General features: G+C 43.3%; 1 protein-coding gene across 1 annotated transcript in view; it reads right to left on the bottom strand.

Annotated features, from left to right (window-relative positions):
* PPP1CB (protein phosphatase 1 catalytic subunit beta) overlaps nucleotides 1-16,853 on the bottom strand; it is a 59,166-nt gene extending 42,313 nt beyond the window's left edge. The window contains exon 1 of the mRNA XM_084622683.1: nucleotides 16,574-16,853. Coding sequence (XP_084478809.1) covers nucleotides 16,574-16,625 — 52 coding nt within the window. The 5' untranslated portion in view covers nucleotides 16,626-16,853. The remainder of the gene's footprint in view (nucleotides 1-16,573) is intronic.
* Nucleotides 16,854-17,444: the final 591 nt, after the last annotated feature.

The raw sequence follows: 17,444 nt of genomic DNA, 5'->3' as shown, positions 1-17,444 counted from the left end.
ACACAAGCTCAAAGACACAGATATCGGTAGCAAAGTCCACTCCCAAAAAAGTGGTTGCATTTGCCTTACCAGATGCAGATGAAAAGGGGTACTGCCATCCATGTTACCTTAACATCTAACAGCAATCTTGGATCTAATACCCCTAAACTGTACATCTGTTATAAATGGTTGGTTTAGAGTAACACCCGCGTTAGTCTGTATCCGCAAAAAGAACAGGAGTACTTGTGGCACCTTAGAGACTAACACATTTATTAGAGCATAAGCTTTCGTGGGCTATAGTGCACTTCATCGGATGCATAAAATGGAATGGATCGATAGATACAGAGAAGGCAGAAGTTGCCATAAAAGCTGTAAGAGGCTAATTAATTAAGATGAGCTATTATCAGCAAGAGAAAAAAAAACTTTTGTAGTGATAATCAAGATGGCCCATTTAGACAGTTATAAATGACACACTAATCCATCCAACTGGGTACCAGCATGACTCTCACCATTTCTTGTTGCTTCTCAGAGCCTACCAATATTAACACAGTTTTTAGCAGGATTGGGCTTCAACCATCTGGCAACCTTCCAAACATACAGACCTCATATGGGCACTGCACTATCTGTTTCACTGTATAGATGCAGAGTCAGACATGAGGGGGAGACGGAGCTGAGCATCTTCAGCACACTGAAGACTCCTCCTTTTATCTCCTTACCTAGGCTAGTTTTGTCACTGAAATCATGAATTTGAATAAAGTCTGGTGACATCTGTAAAACACTTTTGATTAGGCCCCAAACTGAGTGGCACTGCAACCTGAAGTACAGGGTCAACGCCTGGAATGGTGATCTGTACCCAGCCTTAAAAGACAGGAGCTGCCACTGCAAGACGGGTGGGGGATAGGCTCGTTCTCCAAAACTCTGCCCGCCTGCCTTCCCCTGGCCTCACCTTTCAGCACTCCCACTACAATCTCGTGTAAGCTAATGTTGTGAAGCTACATCATTTGGTGACCTTTCAATTACTTATCTTTTTATCTGGCACTCCTGCTGTGAAATTTACTAAAATTTCCATGACAAAATTGTAGCCTTACTTCAAAGCAGCTTCTAGTGCTAGAGGATAGACTGAAACTCTGCACAAGGGCTCTCGGACAGACTTATCACTGTTCTTTCTTTGGAAGAAGTAGGACTCAGAGAATAAAGGATGAGACTTTTTCAGAGACCAATCTACCCAGGACCACAATTGCATCAACACCTCATAAGCAGTGGAATTTAAAGCAGATGACACATCCAAGAGTGGTCTTCACTGCACAGTTAACTCCGGCTGTATCTACAGTACAATTGCTACAGTCATCCACACACAAAACCTCACCCAAGACTGTGGTGCTGTATAGTCAAAGTAGCTGGCCAATCCTGGAATACAGGCTAAAGCTTGAGCACTACTTATACTCAGGCTGGTAACCTTCTTTTACACTGTGAGCATAGCCTAAACCACTCAAATGCTGACTGGTAAGGACAGCCCTAACTATTATGGTGCCCTATGCAGCCCAAACACCTGCTCTTCTCTCCCCACTTCCCTCCCCTGCAGGGGGTCTGGGCTGTGCTCCAGGCCTGCAGGGCCGCAGAGGCAGAAGCTGTGGGGGGGTCACTTTGGGGCCCAGAGGCCAGAGGATTAGCGGGGATCCTGGAACCAGCAGCAGGAAGCAGAACGACCCGAGCCCAGACCGCTACGCTCCCCCTGCCCCAGCAGTGTTGCTCGGGGGAAGAGGTCCGCCTCCTGCCGCACTCACCAGCGGTGGGAAGCGGAACGACACAGTGGGGAGCCAGCAGAGTGGAGCGCGGGGAACCAGCAGAGCGAGCTGGGTTTCTCTGCTTCCCGCCACCGCCAGTGAGTGTGTGGGTAGCCATGACCCCAGCTGCCAGTGCCAGGCCAGCGCTGGGGGAGGGGGCTTAGGAGAAGGGGTGGAAAATGGGCAGGGGAGGGAGAGAAGAGGTGGGGGAGAGAGAAGAGGAGGGGCAGGGGCGGAGGGAGTTGTCCCTGGGCCCACACTCCTGTAGGAACACATAGGTGGGTCAGCTGGGGAATGGGGATGGTTGCTGGCGCTGCCGCATACACAGAATACGCAGCTGTGTAGGGCACCATGAAATTTGGGGCAATTTGGTGCCCCAAATTTCATGGTGCCCTATACAGCTGCGTATTCTGTGTATGCCTAAGGATGGCCCTGCTGATAGTACTCCAATGCCATCCCACAATTCCCTTCATGTGCCTGGAAAGACTGACAAGCTCTCCCACAATTCACCGAGGGGGGGGGGGAATCAAAGTGGCACAGCTCACTGCAGAACTAAGAATCATGAATAGGACCCCAGAAGTCCTAGCACCTCACACAAGTACAGCACCACTGTGGAAGCTGCCACTCACACCCAAGTTAGGCCAATGCAGGGTAAGCCCCAGCGTACTGATTACCACAGTTAACTCTGCAGTGAAGGCCTACCCTTAGTCTATCAGGACAGGGACACTAGCCTCATCTTTCACTAGGAAATGGAACTGTGTGTCTAGTGCAGTGGTTCTCAAACTTTTTTACTGGTGACCCCTTTCACACAGCAAACCTCTGAGTGTGACCCCCCCCTTATAAATTAAAAATGTTTTTATATATTTAACACCTTTATAAATGTTTGAGGCAAAGCGGGCTTTGGGGTGGAGGCTGACAGCTCACAACCCCCCATGTAATAGCCTTGTGACCTCTTGAGGGATCCTGACCCCCAGTTTGAGAACCCCTGTACTAGTGCAATTTCAATTCAATATCACGCTGACAGGATTCAAGGAAATTCAAGAATTCCAGATATGACCACAAAAGCTTTGATCCAGTTTTAATGTTTGGTTTTGTTTTTTTTTGCTAACCTCAAAAAGTGCCCAAAAACAACCAAATCAAGAGTATAAGCTTCATTATACTTAAACACAAGTTTCAAACTTATTCAAAAAATAGTTAACTATGTAATCATTCTCAAAGAGCCATACGAAACTAGAATTGCTCTACATACTATAAATCTTGAAGAGGCCTTCTAAATTGAAATAAAAACACACAAGAAACCAACTACACTAGGAAAGTAATCCACAACAGTAATCCACCATTGCCATTTTCCCAGGTGTACTGTAATACAAAGCTTTAGGATTAAGCAAACATTTTTCAACATGGTTTTGAATCAGAAAAAGGTGTTATTTTATACATAATGACCAGTGCAGTACCAAGGCACTGATTATATTTCAGAAGTTCCTAGGTAAGGATAGGGACTCAGATTACTATTTATGTAATGCTATGCATGTGCATGGTGTTTAGACAGCTAAGAATAGATCCCTGCCCCCAAGGAGATTCATCTGCATTAAACGGCAAAAAACTACAGTAAACAAAGGTCACTGGGAGGAGGGTTAAAACGGATTATATTATGCTTGCATCCTCTAGTTTTAGAAGAATATAAAGTGGTGCAGTGTTGGGAAATCAGGCTTGGGATGGAGACCAACACTAGATTAGTTTCAGCATCTACAGTGGCTTTACACCTCACTACTCAGGACTTGACACTTGAGAACATGAGTTTTTCCCTACTGCATGACAGCTTCTCCTCCAAACATCAGTATTTTTATGTTATTTTAACAAATTGTACAATTGTCATCCTAAGTGTCCTTGGCCTATATTAATGTAACTTTTAATAAAGGGTCAAAGCTGCAAAGTCAAGCAATTAAAAATTAGGATTGCCAGAAATATGGTGACTTGAGCAACCTTAACTTGGCCCTCTTTCATGTAGGCATGACAGAGTCTTTAATTACATGATCACATACCACTTTCTCTTCCCTCCACCTCACCTCTCAAAATTCTTGGCTCATTCAGAGCACAGGACTGACAACTGTCAACCAGCATTTGTTTATATACCATGTGACCCTATGCCTTATTTACTGCACACCATCCATACCCTACACTGAATGCAGATTAATGTTCTTATGGCTTTATTTATGAAACACCACAATATAGTATCCAAGTACTCTAAACATCAATCTTTACAAGAGATTTGTGAGGTGATAGCATTATCCCCATTTTACTGAAAAACCAAGTGGCCACTGTTGGACAAAGGTGATTTAAATAGATTTGTGGCAGAGGCAGGGATGGAATCCAAGCCTACAGTAAACTCACAATCAAAACGAAAAGGAAGGCATTCAGAGCAAGATTGTTTTACTGAAAGAATGCAAGATGTTCTTTATGAGTAGAATTTAAGTCTGTAATTTTAAGAAAATGGATCTGTCTGTCAGAACTCATTTATTCCTACAAAGAACAATCATTTAAAGCCAATTTAGGATGCTTAAGGAATCACACACCCAAGCAAACCCATAAAAGCAGAGAAATGTCCAGCTAGATATCCTTTAACATACCACAACCCCTCCACACCATATTAACCACTTTGACTGACTTTGTCCTTATACAAATCCTGTACACCAACATGGACAGTCAAAACATAAATTCTTCACAATTACACAACAACAATTTTAACCCCAACCTCAGCAACATACATGTGTTAGACAGCATGAGTACACTAAGTATTCTTATCCTATGGAAAGGAGTACTCTTTGTGATTCTATGCCAACATGCTGAGGAGTGGGGGATCTGTTTTGGCATTTTAGTTTTCAAAAAAGAAGAAATTCTTAAAGGGAAGGAGTATTTTTTTGGGGGGGTTTAAAAAAAACGGGGGGTGGGTTCTATAGTTCAACAAGAATGTTATCTGTGGGACTTCTGATGGGTGCTACCATTTTAGTGCAAGGGGATACAAATTCTGGAGACATCAGGCAAAGTGTTGAAGACTGATTTTGACCATTTCTTTTCTAGGATTACTGGCTAGTAAATGCATCAAAAATTCTCACCCATGCCCCAAGTCCACTTAACTTGTTAGAATACATCTGCATCAAAACATTTTTATAACTATATCTCCAACTTTGGAGTCAAGCTAATGCAGTTATACTGCAAATGGACCCTGGCCCTTACACATACACACCACAGCCTTTTAGCGTAAAAGCAATGATGTGCCACTCCCAATTCTGCAGTCTAGTGTTTGACAGTTTCTAAAACTAAACTGGAGACAGGTATGCAATAATCAAGATTTTAGTGATCAAAACAAAAATCTTAATTCACCAGATGGGAGAAGTTCATCACATTCAAGGCCAACCCCACACAAACTCAATTATGAAGTCTAACTTTCTAATCTAGTGCTTGCTCTATGATTGCATTTACTCTATTTTCTTAATTGTATTACTATTGGCTTTGGCTTACTTCCCTCCCCATTACCTTACTGCATGAAAAGCTCACCAAGTAAAGTAATATGTAAATTCAAAGCTTAAAAAAAAAATAATTGCAGCTCCATTTTTAGAGAATGGCGAGAGTACAATGCCTACAAAACAGAAAGACAGCAATTAAAGTTATTAATCTTTTAGAAGGTAGAAAGTAAGGGAAAAAATTCTTGACACCTTTTAAATACAAGCTAAGGTTTGTTAGTTAAACTTTCTCCTGTGGCTCTTTGACTTAGTTGTCTGTAACCTGCTAGTTTGATATGTAGCTTGCAAGTCAGCTAAGCATACATACTATGTGCAGAGCTAACTATTTAATGTTAAGATTTCATGGAATCATAGAATGTCAGGTTGGAAGGGACCTCAGGAGGTCCAACCCCCTGCTCAAAGCAGGACTAATCCCCAACTAAATCATCCCAGACAGGGCTTTGTCAAGCCTGACCTTAAAAACCTCAAAGGAAGGAGATTCCACCACCTCCCTAGGTAACCCATTCCAGTGCTTTACCACCCTTCTAGTGAAAAAGTTTTTCCTAATATCCAACCTAAACCTCCCCCACTGCAACTTGAGACCATTACTCCTTGTTCTGTCATCTGCTACCACAGAGAACAGCGTAGATCCATCCTCTTTGGAACCCCCTTTCAGACAGTTGAAAGCAGCTATCAAAACCCCCCTCATTCTTCTCTTCTGCAGACAAACAATCCCAGTTCCCTCAGCCTCTCCTCGTAAGTCATTTGCTCCAGCCCCCTAAACATTTTTGTTGCCCTCCACTGAACTCTTTCCAATTTTTCCACATCCTTCTTGTAGCGTGGGGCCCAAAACTGGACACAGTACTCCAGATGAGGCCTCACCAATGCCGAATAGAGGGGAATGATCATGTCTCTTGATCTGCCGACAATGCTCCTACTTGTACAGACCAAAATGCTGTTTGTTGACGCATGTCCAACTTCTCTTCCATGGTAACCCCTAGGTCCTTTTCTGTAGAACTGCTGTCTAACCACTCAGTCCCTAGTCCAGGGGTCTCAAACACATGGCCCACGGGATTATTTTCTGCGGCCTGCCAGCTCCCCGCACCTCCCCCCCCCTCGCGCTTACTTAGAGCGGTTTCAGCCCGGCACTCACTGGCGGCGCCTTGCTTCCAGACACCATCCCCTGCAGCTCCCATTGGCCAGGAACAGGGAACCGTGGCCATTGGGAGCTTCGGGGGAGGTACCTGGGAGGAGCAGCCAGGGCAACACAGATAGCCCTCTGCCCTCCATCCCCCAGGTTCCAGCCATTTCCCGGAGTGGCCCAGGGGCAGGGAACCTGCCCTGCCCCCGGTGTGTGCCGGGCCGGAGCCCGCCCCCCGCACCCTTCCTGCACCCCCAACCCCCTGCCCTGAGCCCCCTGCTGCACCCCGCACCCTGTCCTGAGCCCCCTGCCACACCTCCTGCACCCCCTGGGGGCAGGGAGGGGGAGGAGTTGGGGGTGGGGATTTTGGGGAAGGGGGTGGAAGAGGTGGGGCCTCATGGAAGGAGTGGAGTGGGGGCTGGGCCTGGGGCAGCAGAGGGGTGGGTGTCAGTGGTGCGGCCCTCGAGCCAATGTACTAGTCCTCATGTGGCCCTTGTGGTCATTTGAGTTTGAGACCCCCTGCCCTAGTCTGTAGCAGTGCATGGGATTCTTCCATCCTAAGTGCAGGACTCTGCACTTGTCCTTGTTGAACCTCATCAGATTTCTTTTGGCCCAATCCTCCAATTTGTCTAGGTCCCTCTGTATCCTGTCCCTACCCTCCAGCACATCTACCACTACTGCCAGATTAGTGTCATCTGCGAACTTGCTGAGGGTGCAATCCACACCATCCTCCAGATCATTAATGAAGACAGATATTGAACAAAACCGGCCCCAGGACTGACCCTTGCGGCACTCTACTTGATACCAGCTACCAACTAGACATGGAGCCCATTGATCACTACCTGTAGAACCCACTGATCTAGCCAGCTTTCTATCCACCTTGTAGTCCATTCATCCAGCCCATACTTCTTTAACTTGCTATTTATTTATTTTTAGGAGTTGTGGGGTTTGTTGAAATACTAAAAGGAACTAGTCTACATTAGGAAAGCATGAAATTGTACTACAAAAGTAAAAAACACAAAAAAATCCCCTATGCTTTGGAGACAAGCTTAAGATGAAGTTTTTCAAATACCCTAAAAATTCTGAAGGAACATGTTACACATTACATTGTTAATCAGTAAGATCTGATGTTCTTCCATGAGGTCAGTTTCATATGAAACTTGACCTCCCTAATTGCCAAATATAGTATGCTTCACATTAGATAGAACACACAGTACTAACTGCATTGATTGAATTTTTCTAAAATCCACAACCACATCCCAGGTCACTGACTTAAATAAAAAAATTCAGCTCAATTGTCCACTTAAAAAGCACATTCTATTAAAATTAAATAATTACTTTTTCCTCACCTCTATTAAAATGTAGCTATACTCTGAATGCAAGAAAGTTGAAGGATTCAGGCTAAAACTTATTTACATGCCATAGAATAAATAAACAGAAAGATATGTTAAATGATCAATACTTTGTTACAACCTTAATGAGATACAAAACCAGCAAACTGAAATTTTCCTTAATTTTACAATAATGAGGTCATCCAAATGGACAAGCTTTTTAGCATGCTCTCTCCCCCCCCAATTCAACGTTTCCAGGATTTACAGACTGCTAAAAAAAGGCTAGTTTATGATTTTAATGCCCTTCAGGACTGATGTTTAAAATGCAATATGATTCCCACCTTTTTGTTACCCTCCACACCCAATATTAATTTCAAGATACGCCTGCCCTCCCAATATTATCAGTTGAAACTGAATACACTATTACAATTGTCTCTGAAGTTTTCTTTTTCAGGGGGAGAAGATAAAGCAAACTGGTATCTTGCTTCTTTTTTCCTTGTTATACTCTCCCTCCCTCCCTCGGCTGTATCTATGATACTTTATGTCTGAATCAAAAATGACAGTTTGTTCCTTGCAGTCTATTTTTCATAATTTGTTTGTGTATCCTTGTGATAGAACTTTTCTAGTTCTATTTTTCTTTTCTGAGAATGTCCCTCATTTCCCACATCTATGACGATCCATTCTGTGATATGGCATACAACAGCATTATCCCAGACTGCCAAATTATTTTCCCCACAAGCCAAGTATAAAACATTTTTGGAGCAATAATGTACGAGAGAAGAGAGTGAAAAAGCATGGTGGCTCCTTTATGCTTAAGTGCTTTGTGAAAAGGAAGAAAAGTGATCTTTCAAAACCACCAAAACAGTTTGTCATTTTCTTCCATAATACTGAATGGTTTGAATTTAGCTTAGTTTTCATTTTGGAACTATTCCAATCTCAGCCTTTAGTTTGAGTTTTGCACGAAAACCTGACCCTGCAAGGTGCCAGGTGTCTACCTCCTATTGAAATCAACAAGAATTAAAGATGTTTAGTACCTTGTAGGGTTAGGTCCCAACATTGCATAGTACAAATATTGCACAATGCACACTATTTTACTATGACAAATATAAAAGACAAAAATGTAACAACTTCAGAATATGGCAGCTTAGGTGTAAATCTAGACAAGCAAGAGGTTTTTTTTTCAAGTTACTGGTACTGTGTAGCAAGGGCTGACTAGATAAGAATGACTAAGAATCTGAAGACTGCCTGTATTTTTTTTTTTTCCTTTTTTTAAATCTAGTCAGAGGAACCAGTGATTTTAAGTAAATTATCTCACGCCACCAGGGATGGAAACTAACAGCAGCAATTAGAAAGTTTGGAGTTGCATCTTTCCAAGGATTAGTTTCAGCTATGGGGGTTTGTAATGTACAGCTTAAAAATCTCTCCCTTACATACTTACAATTCCTAACTGATTTTAGTGACCTCTACCTCAAAAATTGTTTGAGCTAGAACCAATGTTGTATAGTGTATAAAAACTTGTATTCTGTCAATAGTAAAACATTTGTGTCTCTCTCTATACTTGTGTCTTCATGAACTCCTAGAGTCTTGATGAAACTGTAGTTAAAGGATGGAGTAGTCTAAATGACATGATTTTAAAGCCATGTGTAACCTAGTTTGTTTTTTCAATATTTGTTATTGAACCTTAATTACACAAAATGTTAACAGTTCCACAAAACAAATGGACATCACTAACTAGATTTTCACCTATTTCAAAGAATTTGAAACTACTGCTACATGGCATAAGGGGTTGGGAGGTAAGTGCTTTTACATGCAATTTATTATTTTAAAAAAATGTTTCTTTCCATTGCTGCTCTGGAAGCTGGCTATGCTTGGAGCGTTGCAAATGCACCAAGTAAAGCTGAAGAGACCTTCGACCACCAATCTTATAGTAACCTTTAGATAAACAGACAATTGTAATTTTTTGCTGAAAAGGACACTGTTTCTAAAGAATGTACCTTGGCTGCAATTCTCTCTCAGAACTATATGAGAGGCTGTTTGAGTTTCATGTTACTGGCAGACTTTCTTGCTTCTACATTCAAGTAGCTACAACTGTCCAATGAAATCAAATTCCCAAAAAATCAATTTTTAAAATAGGAGGCTAAAGTAAGTTCTCTCCACTTGATTGGGCACTTGCAGTTTTTCTTGAATATGGAAACAAGTCTTATATCAGCAAACGTCTCAGATTTTACCAGAGAGGGAACCAGCTGAGACCATTACCTTTCTTTAAACTGTAAGCTTCTGAAATGTTACATAAATTTTGAACAAAGGTAATAAGTTAAGAGACACTCAGACTTTACGGAATAAGGTTTCACAACTTATCAGGTGACCGACAGTTTGATGAATTAGTATTAACAGAACTAGTAAGCTTTCTTATGCCTAGTCTAAAAATCAGAGTTTAGAAAGAAAAATTGTCACACAGAGTATGTCTATACCAGGGAACAGTCTTATTTTTTCGGTCAAGGTCCAAATTTCTTGGTCAAGTTATAGTTAAGGTCCAGACTCCAGAAAAACATTTTTCATACCACAGTATCAATGTTGGTAATAATAAGTATACAAAAAGACTTCATGGTCCACGCAAAAGCACCTGGCAGTTTGGATTTGGCCTGCAATCCGCCTCTTGATTACCTATGATCTACATTATGGGTTCTACAGTTTCACAGCTACAGCACTGCAGCTGTGTCACTGTAAACGCCACACTGTAGATGCTTTCTACAGCAACAAAGGGTTTTCTTCCACCGCTGTAGTTAATCTGCCTTCCTGAGCTAGGATCTAGCTAGATCAACAGAGGAATTCTTCCACTGACCTAGCCGTGTCTAGACCAGGGTTCGGTCAGCTTCACTACAGAGCTCAAGGGTGTAATTTTTCACACCCCGACCAATATAGCTATTCTAGCAAACCTAAGTGTAGATCAGGCCTTATATTGATTTAAGACTGTTTGGTGATGCTCTGGCCAAAAGGCCTAATGCAATCCTTGGATACATAAACACGGAAATATCGAACAGGAGTAGGAAGTTACAATTCATCTGTATTTGGCACCGAGGCAACCACTGCTGTAGTACTATGCCCAGTACTTGTGTCCACAATTCAAGAAGGATGTTGAAAATTGAAGAGGGTCTAGAAGAGAGCCATAAGAATGATTAAAGCAGCGGTTCTCAAACTTTACTGCACCGCGACCCCCTTCCAGTCGTATTGTAATTTTTGTTGTCAGGAGGAGGGACTGAAGCCTCGGCCTGCCCAAGCTCTGCCACTCCTGAAGGGATGTGGGAGAGAAAGCTGAAGCCTAAGGGCTTCAGCCCTGGGCGGTGGGGCTCATGCATCTGCTTCAGCCTCAGGACCCAGCAAGTCTAACGCTAGCCTTGGTAACCCCATTAAAATGGGGTCCCGACCCACACTCAGAGAACCACTGGATTAAAGGATTGAAAAGCATACCTTAGTGATATACTCAATGCTCCAGTTTGAACAGAAATTAATCTAGGGAAGTCCTATACTCTGTGTTACACAGGATGGCAGACAACGTGATTACAATGTTCTTCTGGCTTTATGATCTATGAAACTCTTATGTTTAGTTTACTTCAGTAAATTTACAGGCTGAAGCTACCTGTGAAGCAGGGAACAGTCTTTATTTTGTGTTTGTACAGTATCTAACACAAAGGGGATCTGTTCTATGATGGGGGCTCCCAAGTGCTACTACAATACAAACAATCAATTTCAAACAGGTGTGTCCACAGAGAGGTTTGTACTGGCTTAAGTTTTAAACTGCTTTAAGTTAGACCAACACAACTTCTGTGTCTAGACCAGCCCTGATTCTCAGCAGCCCCCTAATCAACACACAACCTGTATCTAGTCGCTGTAACTCAATATCAGCCACCAGGTTCAAAGACCAGACTTATGGCACATGTCTGCAAGCATTAAGTGAAAAAGCAGAGGGTCTCTCTCCCCATCTCAGTGCAAGAAGAATAGGGGTGTACGTCTGCCAGCTCTTAGGAGCTGGAGGGCAGGGAAACAAGACAAAGGACAAGGCATGCCTGCTATGTTCTGTGCTAGCAGCATAATTTGTAAACCAGTCAGTTTACTCATAGCATGCACGTTTCAGAGTAGCAGCCCTGTTAGTCTGTATTTGCAAAAAAAAAAAAAAAAAAAAAAAAGGAGTACTTGTGGCACCTTAGAGACTAACAAGTTTATTTGAGCATAAGCTTTCGTGAGCTACAGCTCACTTCATCGGATGCAGAATTCATTCTCCTTGTTTTCTTTATATAATAGGTACTTCTAAGGCAGTGGTTCTCAACCTTTCTAGACTATTGTACCCCTTTCAGGGGTCTGATTGGTCTTGCATATCCCAAGTTACATGTCACTTACAAACTACTTGCTTATAAAAAAAAGACAAAAATGCAAAAAGTATCAGAGTACACTACTGCTGAAAAATTGCTTACTTTCTCATTTTTACCATACAATTATAAAATAAATCAATTGTAACAAATATTGTACTTACATTTCAGTGTATAGAGCAGTATAAAGTCGTCTGTATGAAATTTTAGTTCGTACTGATTTCACTAGTGCTTTTTATGTACCTGTTGTAAAACTAGGCAAATATCTAGATGAGTTGATATACCTTCAAGACGACCTCTGCATATCCCCAGTGGTACACATACCCCTGGTTGAGAACCACCGTTTTAAGGCACCAACAACCGTAGCATTTATATTCTGGACAAGTTACAAATAAAGAAAGTGAATTCAAAATAGGCTCTTCTTTGCATCCTGGAGTTCACCACTTAAAAGGGGAGGGAAGAATCTAAGTTCTCTAGCATGTATGGGAATCTAATGCTATGAAAAGGTGGGTTTTGCAATGGTCGCTGACAAGCCAATCTAAGAATTGCTCTGATCTCTTCAAGAGGAGTGTTTAGTCTAGAATCCAGCATTAAGAAGCTTGCCTTCCAGATCTCAAGAGTTTCCATTCTCTGAAATGAGTGTGTGTGTGGTCATGAGTGCAGGTGTCCATGAGCTTCAGATGGTAAGGCATTCTCAGAGGTAGTATGCTTCTGATCTTTGAGAACTAGGACCTAGCAACAAAAGGGAGGCAAGTGGAGGGTGGAATCAACTGATGTGCTCTCAGCAGCTAATTCTGATCAAGAGAGACAGGTTGCTCTGTGTTGTACAAGACAGAGTTTAATTGGCCTTGATTGACTAAGGCACAGGCAATTATAGTACTGTAATCCAGTCTTAAAGTGCATGGATCATCACTGCTAGGTTAATGTTCAAAAACAGGTGTAGTCATCCAGCAACCTAAAGAGGGCAGAAGTTTCTTGGTTCAATAGCTACTGCTGCTATTTTTATAAGTACCGGTAGTTAGTACAGTAGCTCTCAAACTGTGGGTCACAGCCCCGTTTTAATGGGGTCACCAGGGCTGGCTTAGATTTGCTGAGGCCTGGGGCCAAACCCCGAGCCCCACTGCCCAGGGACGAATCTGAAGCCTGAGCCAAACTGTCCAGGGCCAAAGCCGAAGCCCAACAACTTTAGCCCTGGGCAGCGGGATTCAGGTTACATGGCCCCTGCCTGGGGCTGAAGCCTTTGGGTTTCAGCTTTGCCCCTCCCCCCCCTTCCCATGGCAGTAGGGCTCGGGCTTTGGCCCCCTCACCCCAGGGCAACAGGGCTTGGGCGAGCTCAGTCCCTCTTCCTAGGATCATGTAGTAATTTTTGTTGTCAGAAGGGGGACGCAATGCAATGAAGTTTAAGAAACCCTGAAAAAAAACAACAAGGAGTCCGGTGGCACCTTAAAGACCAAGCTGTATATGAGCATAAGCTTTTGTGGGTAAAAACTCCCTTCTCTTCATGTGTCAGTATATTTATGTCTACATCTGTAATTTTCACTCCATGCATCTGAATAAGTGGGGTTTTTACCCACAAAAGCTTATGCTCATATAAATCTGTTAGTCTTTAAGGTGCCACTGGACTCTGTTGTTTTTTTGAAACCAGACTAACACGGCTACCCCCTGATACTTGAGAAACCCTGAGTTAGTACATTGCAAAATGAGCTGTAAGCAGCAGCTATTGAAAGACTACTGTAACTGCTGTTCAGAGTTAAAACCATCCATTTCATTTAAAGGGAGCAGAAGGTCCTAGAACATGCTATGGACCAACACACTGCAATAAGATTCTCTTAAAGCTTTTAATAACATTTTTACACTATAAAACCACTATTTCTGGCCATCTAAGTGGAAATGGCAAAGACAATTGACAATATGTAACATACTGCTCCTAGATTGAGAATTAACAGGCTTACTTTTTGCTTGAAATCTACACTGCAACTTTACCAAAGCAGAAGCAATGCCATAACAAATTATAAATTGCTAAGTATCTGATTACATATAAGAAACTTTAAAGTTAAAACTGGAGTACTCAAGCTTTTATTCATCCTATGGTACATTCATAGTGCAGAAACTGGAAGATGTGAAATATAAGCAAAAATTTAAATTAAAGCAAAAAACCCCACACCTGTTTGGAGACACTTAAACACACACACAAGAACAATGCAGTGATAGAGGAATCTATTTTCCCTCTGATGCAGAGAGAGGTTATACAAGCTCTCTGTTAAACTTAGTGGGAGGTAAGTGAAGAAAAAAAAATCTTTCTGGTTCAAAGTTAAGGAAAATCTGTTTTGTTTACACTCAAGTCAAACAAAAAGTAAACCAAATCTTAGATTTTAAAGATGGTTTAGAAAAAGTTGTCTGTACAAAGACTTGCACAAATTTGAACAGTTAAGTCTAAAATTTGCCTCATCACACACATTTTAATATTGTGAAAAGATTTAAGCACGAATTTCCCCAATACAGTCTTGACTGTGAATCTAAGTAACCTACAAGGTGGCTGTGACCTGTGACTAACAGTCACATACACCCTTGAAACACTTCGTATTATTTTATAAACTACTTTAATATGGATATGAACTTCAGATAAAAAACAAAACAATTACTGGACATATACACAAGATTTTAGCTTTATTGTTTTAATAGGCTAATATTTTAAGATAAATGGTAACAGGCAGGCTTAGACACTAACAGCAACTTTTTAAAAACACAAGTCTATAATTTATAGATGAATAAAGTGAAAACAATTAAAACATATTAGAAAGTGCTATCCCAGACAAAGATCTGAGCCAGAGCATTTTCCCCACACACCCCACCCTCACAATTGAGCTTATGGTAGGAAGTGAATGCTGACTAGGTCACAAATGGGCCTATCTGTAATTATAGGAGTAAAAACAAAACAGAATACGGCCTTCACTGGTAAAAGTGACTTGTTAAAACTTGTTAGCAGTGTTTCAAGCTTCAAGTCACTCACAGAAATGAACTCTTGCCTAATGCCGAACAGACAACAATATCTACCTACATTTCATTATAAATACAGATGCCTGCAAGTTCTCATTATACACTCGATAACATCCTAGTAATGCATTACCACTCCATTTCACCCTCAGAAGGATGGAAGAATGACTACAATAGGATATTCACAAACCTATATATTACATTACATTACCAATGTAGTTAAACAAGATACCACCCAAAAATTAGAGGATATACAAAATTCAAACAGATTTATTAAACTTCTGTTTCTCTCTTCCAGGCCAAGAATCCCCACTCCAAAACAAAACCTGTATGAATGTCACATTGGTAGCCTTCCAAATCCAGAAGTTACATCCATTTTAAAAAGGAACCACACACATCCGTACCCGTTCTCTTCTCTGACCAGATATTTGTCGGGGGCAAGAGGAGGAGGCTGGGAAGACTGGATAGTCCCAATCCAAGATCATCAAATGATGATGCTAAGGATAGAAGTAGTATCCTGCTCCTTGGCAAATGGGAAGTTAGTCAACTGTTTTCCCCTACCTTAACAAAAAATATATTTGGTAATACTGAAAAAAGGCGTATTGACCCCTTCACCGATTATTCTCACACTATAGCCACATTAGAAATAACCCCAGAGCTGGGCAGAGGAACTGCATTAGACAAAATTCCTTCTGCCTCCCCTTACACACACCCACCAAAAACCCATCCCTAACGTTTGTCAATTTTTGTAAGCCATGAAAAAGTGCTACTAACCTGATGGGAAAGAGGGAGAGACCTCCCACTAGCTAGGCTTTTCTATCTCACCCATCACCCTGGCAGCTTTAGCAGGACAATCCTGGGGTTTAAACACTGATACGAGTCAGGCATTCGCATTACAGAGACCCCGCCAAGAGGGCGCGTGTACACACACACACACACACACACACCCCTCCTGCATATTGGTGCAAATATAATGTTTCAAAGCACTAGCCCTTGATGGCCCCTCTAACAGAACAGCACACGCTGATGGCGAAGGGGCCAGTGCACCCAGGACATCACCTACCTACCTCCCCCACCCCTCTCAGTCTCAGCAGCGAAGTATGTAGCAGTACGAGGTGTCCCCTCAGCCAATCACTGAAATAGGTTAGCGCACCTAGCGCCGCGGGAGTGACCCCCCCCCCACATCCTTCCCTCGCCGCTGCTCTCCCTTCCCCCACGGGGCCAAGAGCCTCAGCCCCATCTCCCGCTGCGCGCGCATAGGGTTGAGAGGGGTCCCGCCTTGCGCCCCCCTCCCCCTCGTGTGGTTGGGAAGGGTCCCGCCTTGCCCCCTAACCCCCTTCTTCTCCCGCCCCTCCCGGGTGTGGGGTTGGGAAGGATGCCGGCCCCCGGTGTGTGTGTGCTCGCCTGGGGGGGGGGGATCTCTTGCCTCGCCCCCCCCCCGCCCGCCGTGTGTACGTGCTGGGGGGTGGGGCTCGCTCACCTTCCAGCAGCCGGGTGATGAGGCTATCCACATTCAGCTCCCCGTCCGCCATTTTGTGTGCACCGGACTCAGTAGTCCCGGGCGGGGATAGGCGGGGTGGAGAGGGCTTCACGGACTAGAGGAGGTGGCGACTCGCCCCAAGAAACCCGCCGGGCGCTTCGCTTCTCCAGCGCTGGCACCCAAAAGCGCCGACCTCGGTCCCGCTCCGTTAAATGGGGGAGATCAACCCCCGCGCCTCCTCCCCGCCTCAGAGATCAGGCTACCCCCACTGCGCATGCGCCAACCCCGCTCCCCCGGCCGTGGCTGCTTCGCTTCGGAACTTCAGCAACTGCGCAGGCGCAAAGGACTCCTCTAGGCCAATATTACTGCGCAGGCGCAACGGGGTGGTCTTGCTGCACTTCAGGCCCTCCTGTAGGTGGGCATAGGTTTGAGATGATTTTCCTTCCCCCACAACACTCCCGCCCCGGGTCTAGTAACCAACTGGGCCTCCCAGTGCTGGAAGCGGGGCCGGGCCGAGCTGGAGTCCGGTGGGGGCAGGGACGGGTTCTCCCTCTGCCATGTACATTGGCCAAACCGGACAGTCTTTATGTAAAAGACTAAATGGACACAAATCAGACGTCAAAAATTATAACATTCAAAAACCAGTCGGAGAACACTTCTGTCTCTCTGGTCACCTTGATTACAAACCTAAAAGTCGCAATATTACAACAAAAATACTTCAAAAACAGACTCCAACGAGAGACTGCTGAATTGGAATTAATTTGCAAACTGGACACCATTACACTAGGCTTGAATAAAGACTGGGAATGGATGGGTCATTACACAAAGTAAAACGATTTCCTCTTGTTTATTTCCCCCTCTGCTGTTCCTC

The sequence above is a fragment of the Lepidochelys olivacea genome (genome assembly GCF_965140295.1).
Source record: "Lepidochelys olivacea isolate rLepOli2 genome assembly, chromosome: 3".
NCBI lineage: Eukaryota > Metazoa > Chordata > Testudines > Cheloniidae > Lepidochelys > Lepidochelys olivacea.
Note: the sequence above shows the minus strand (reverse complement) of the source record. Positions and strands in the feature narration are given on the sequence as shown.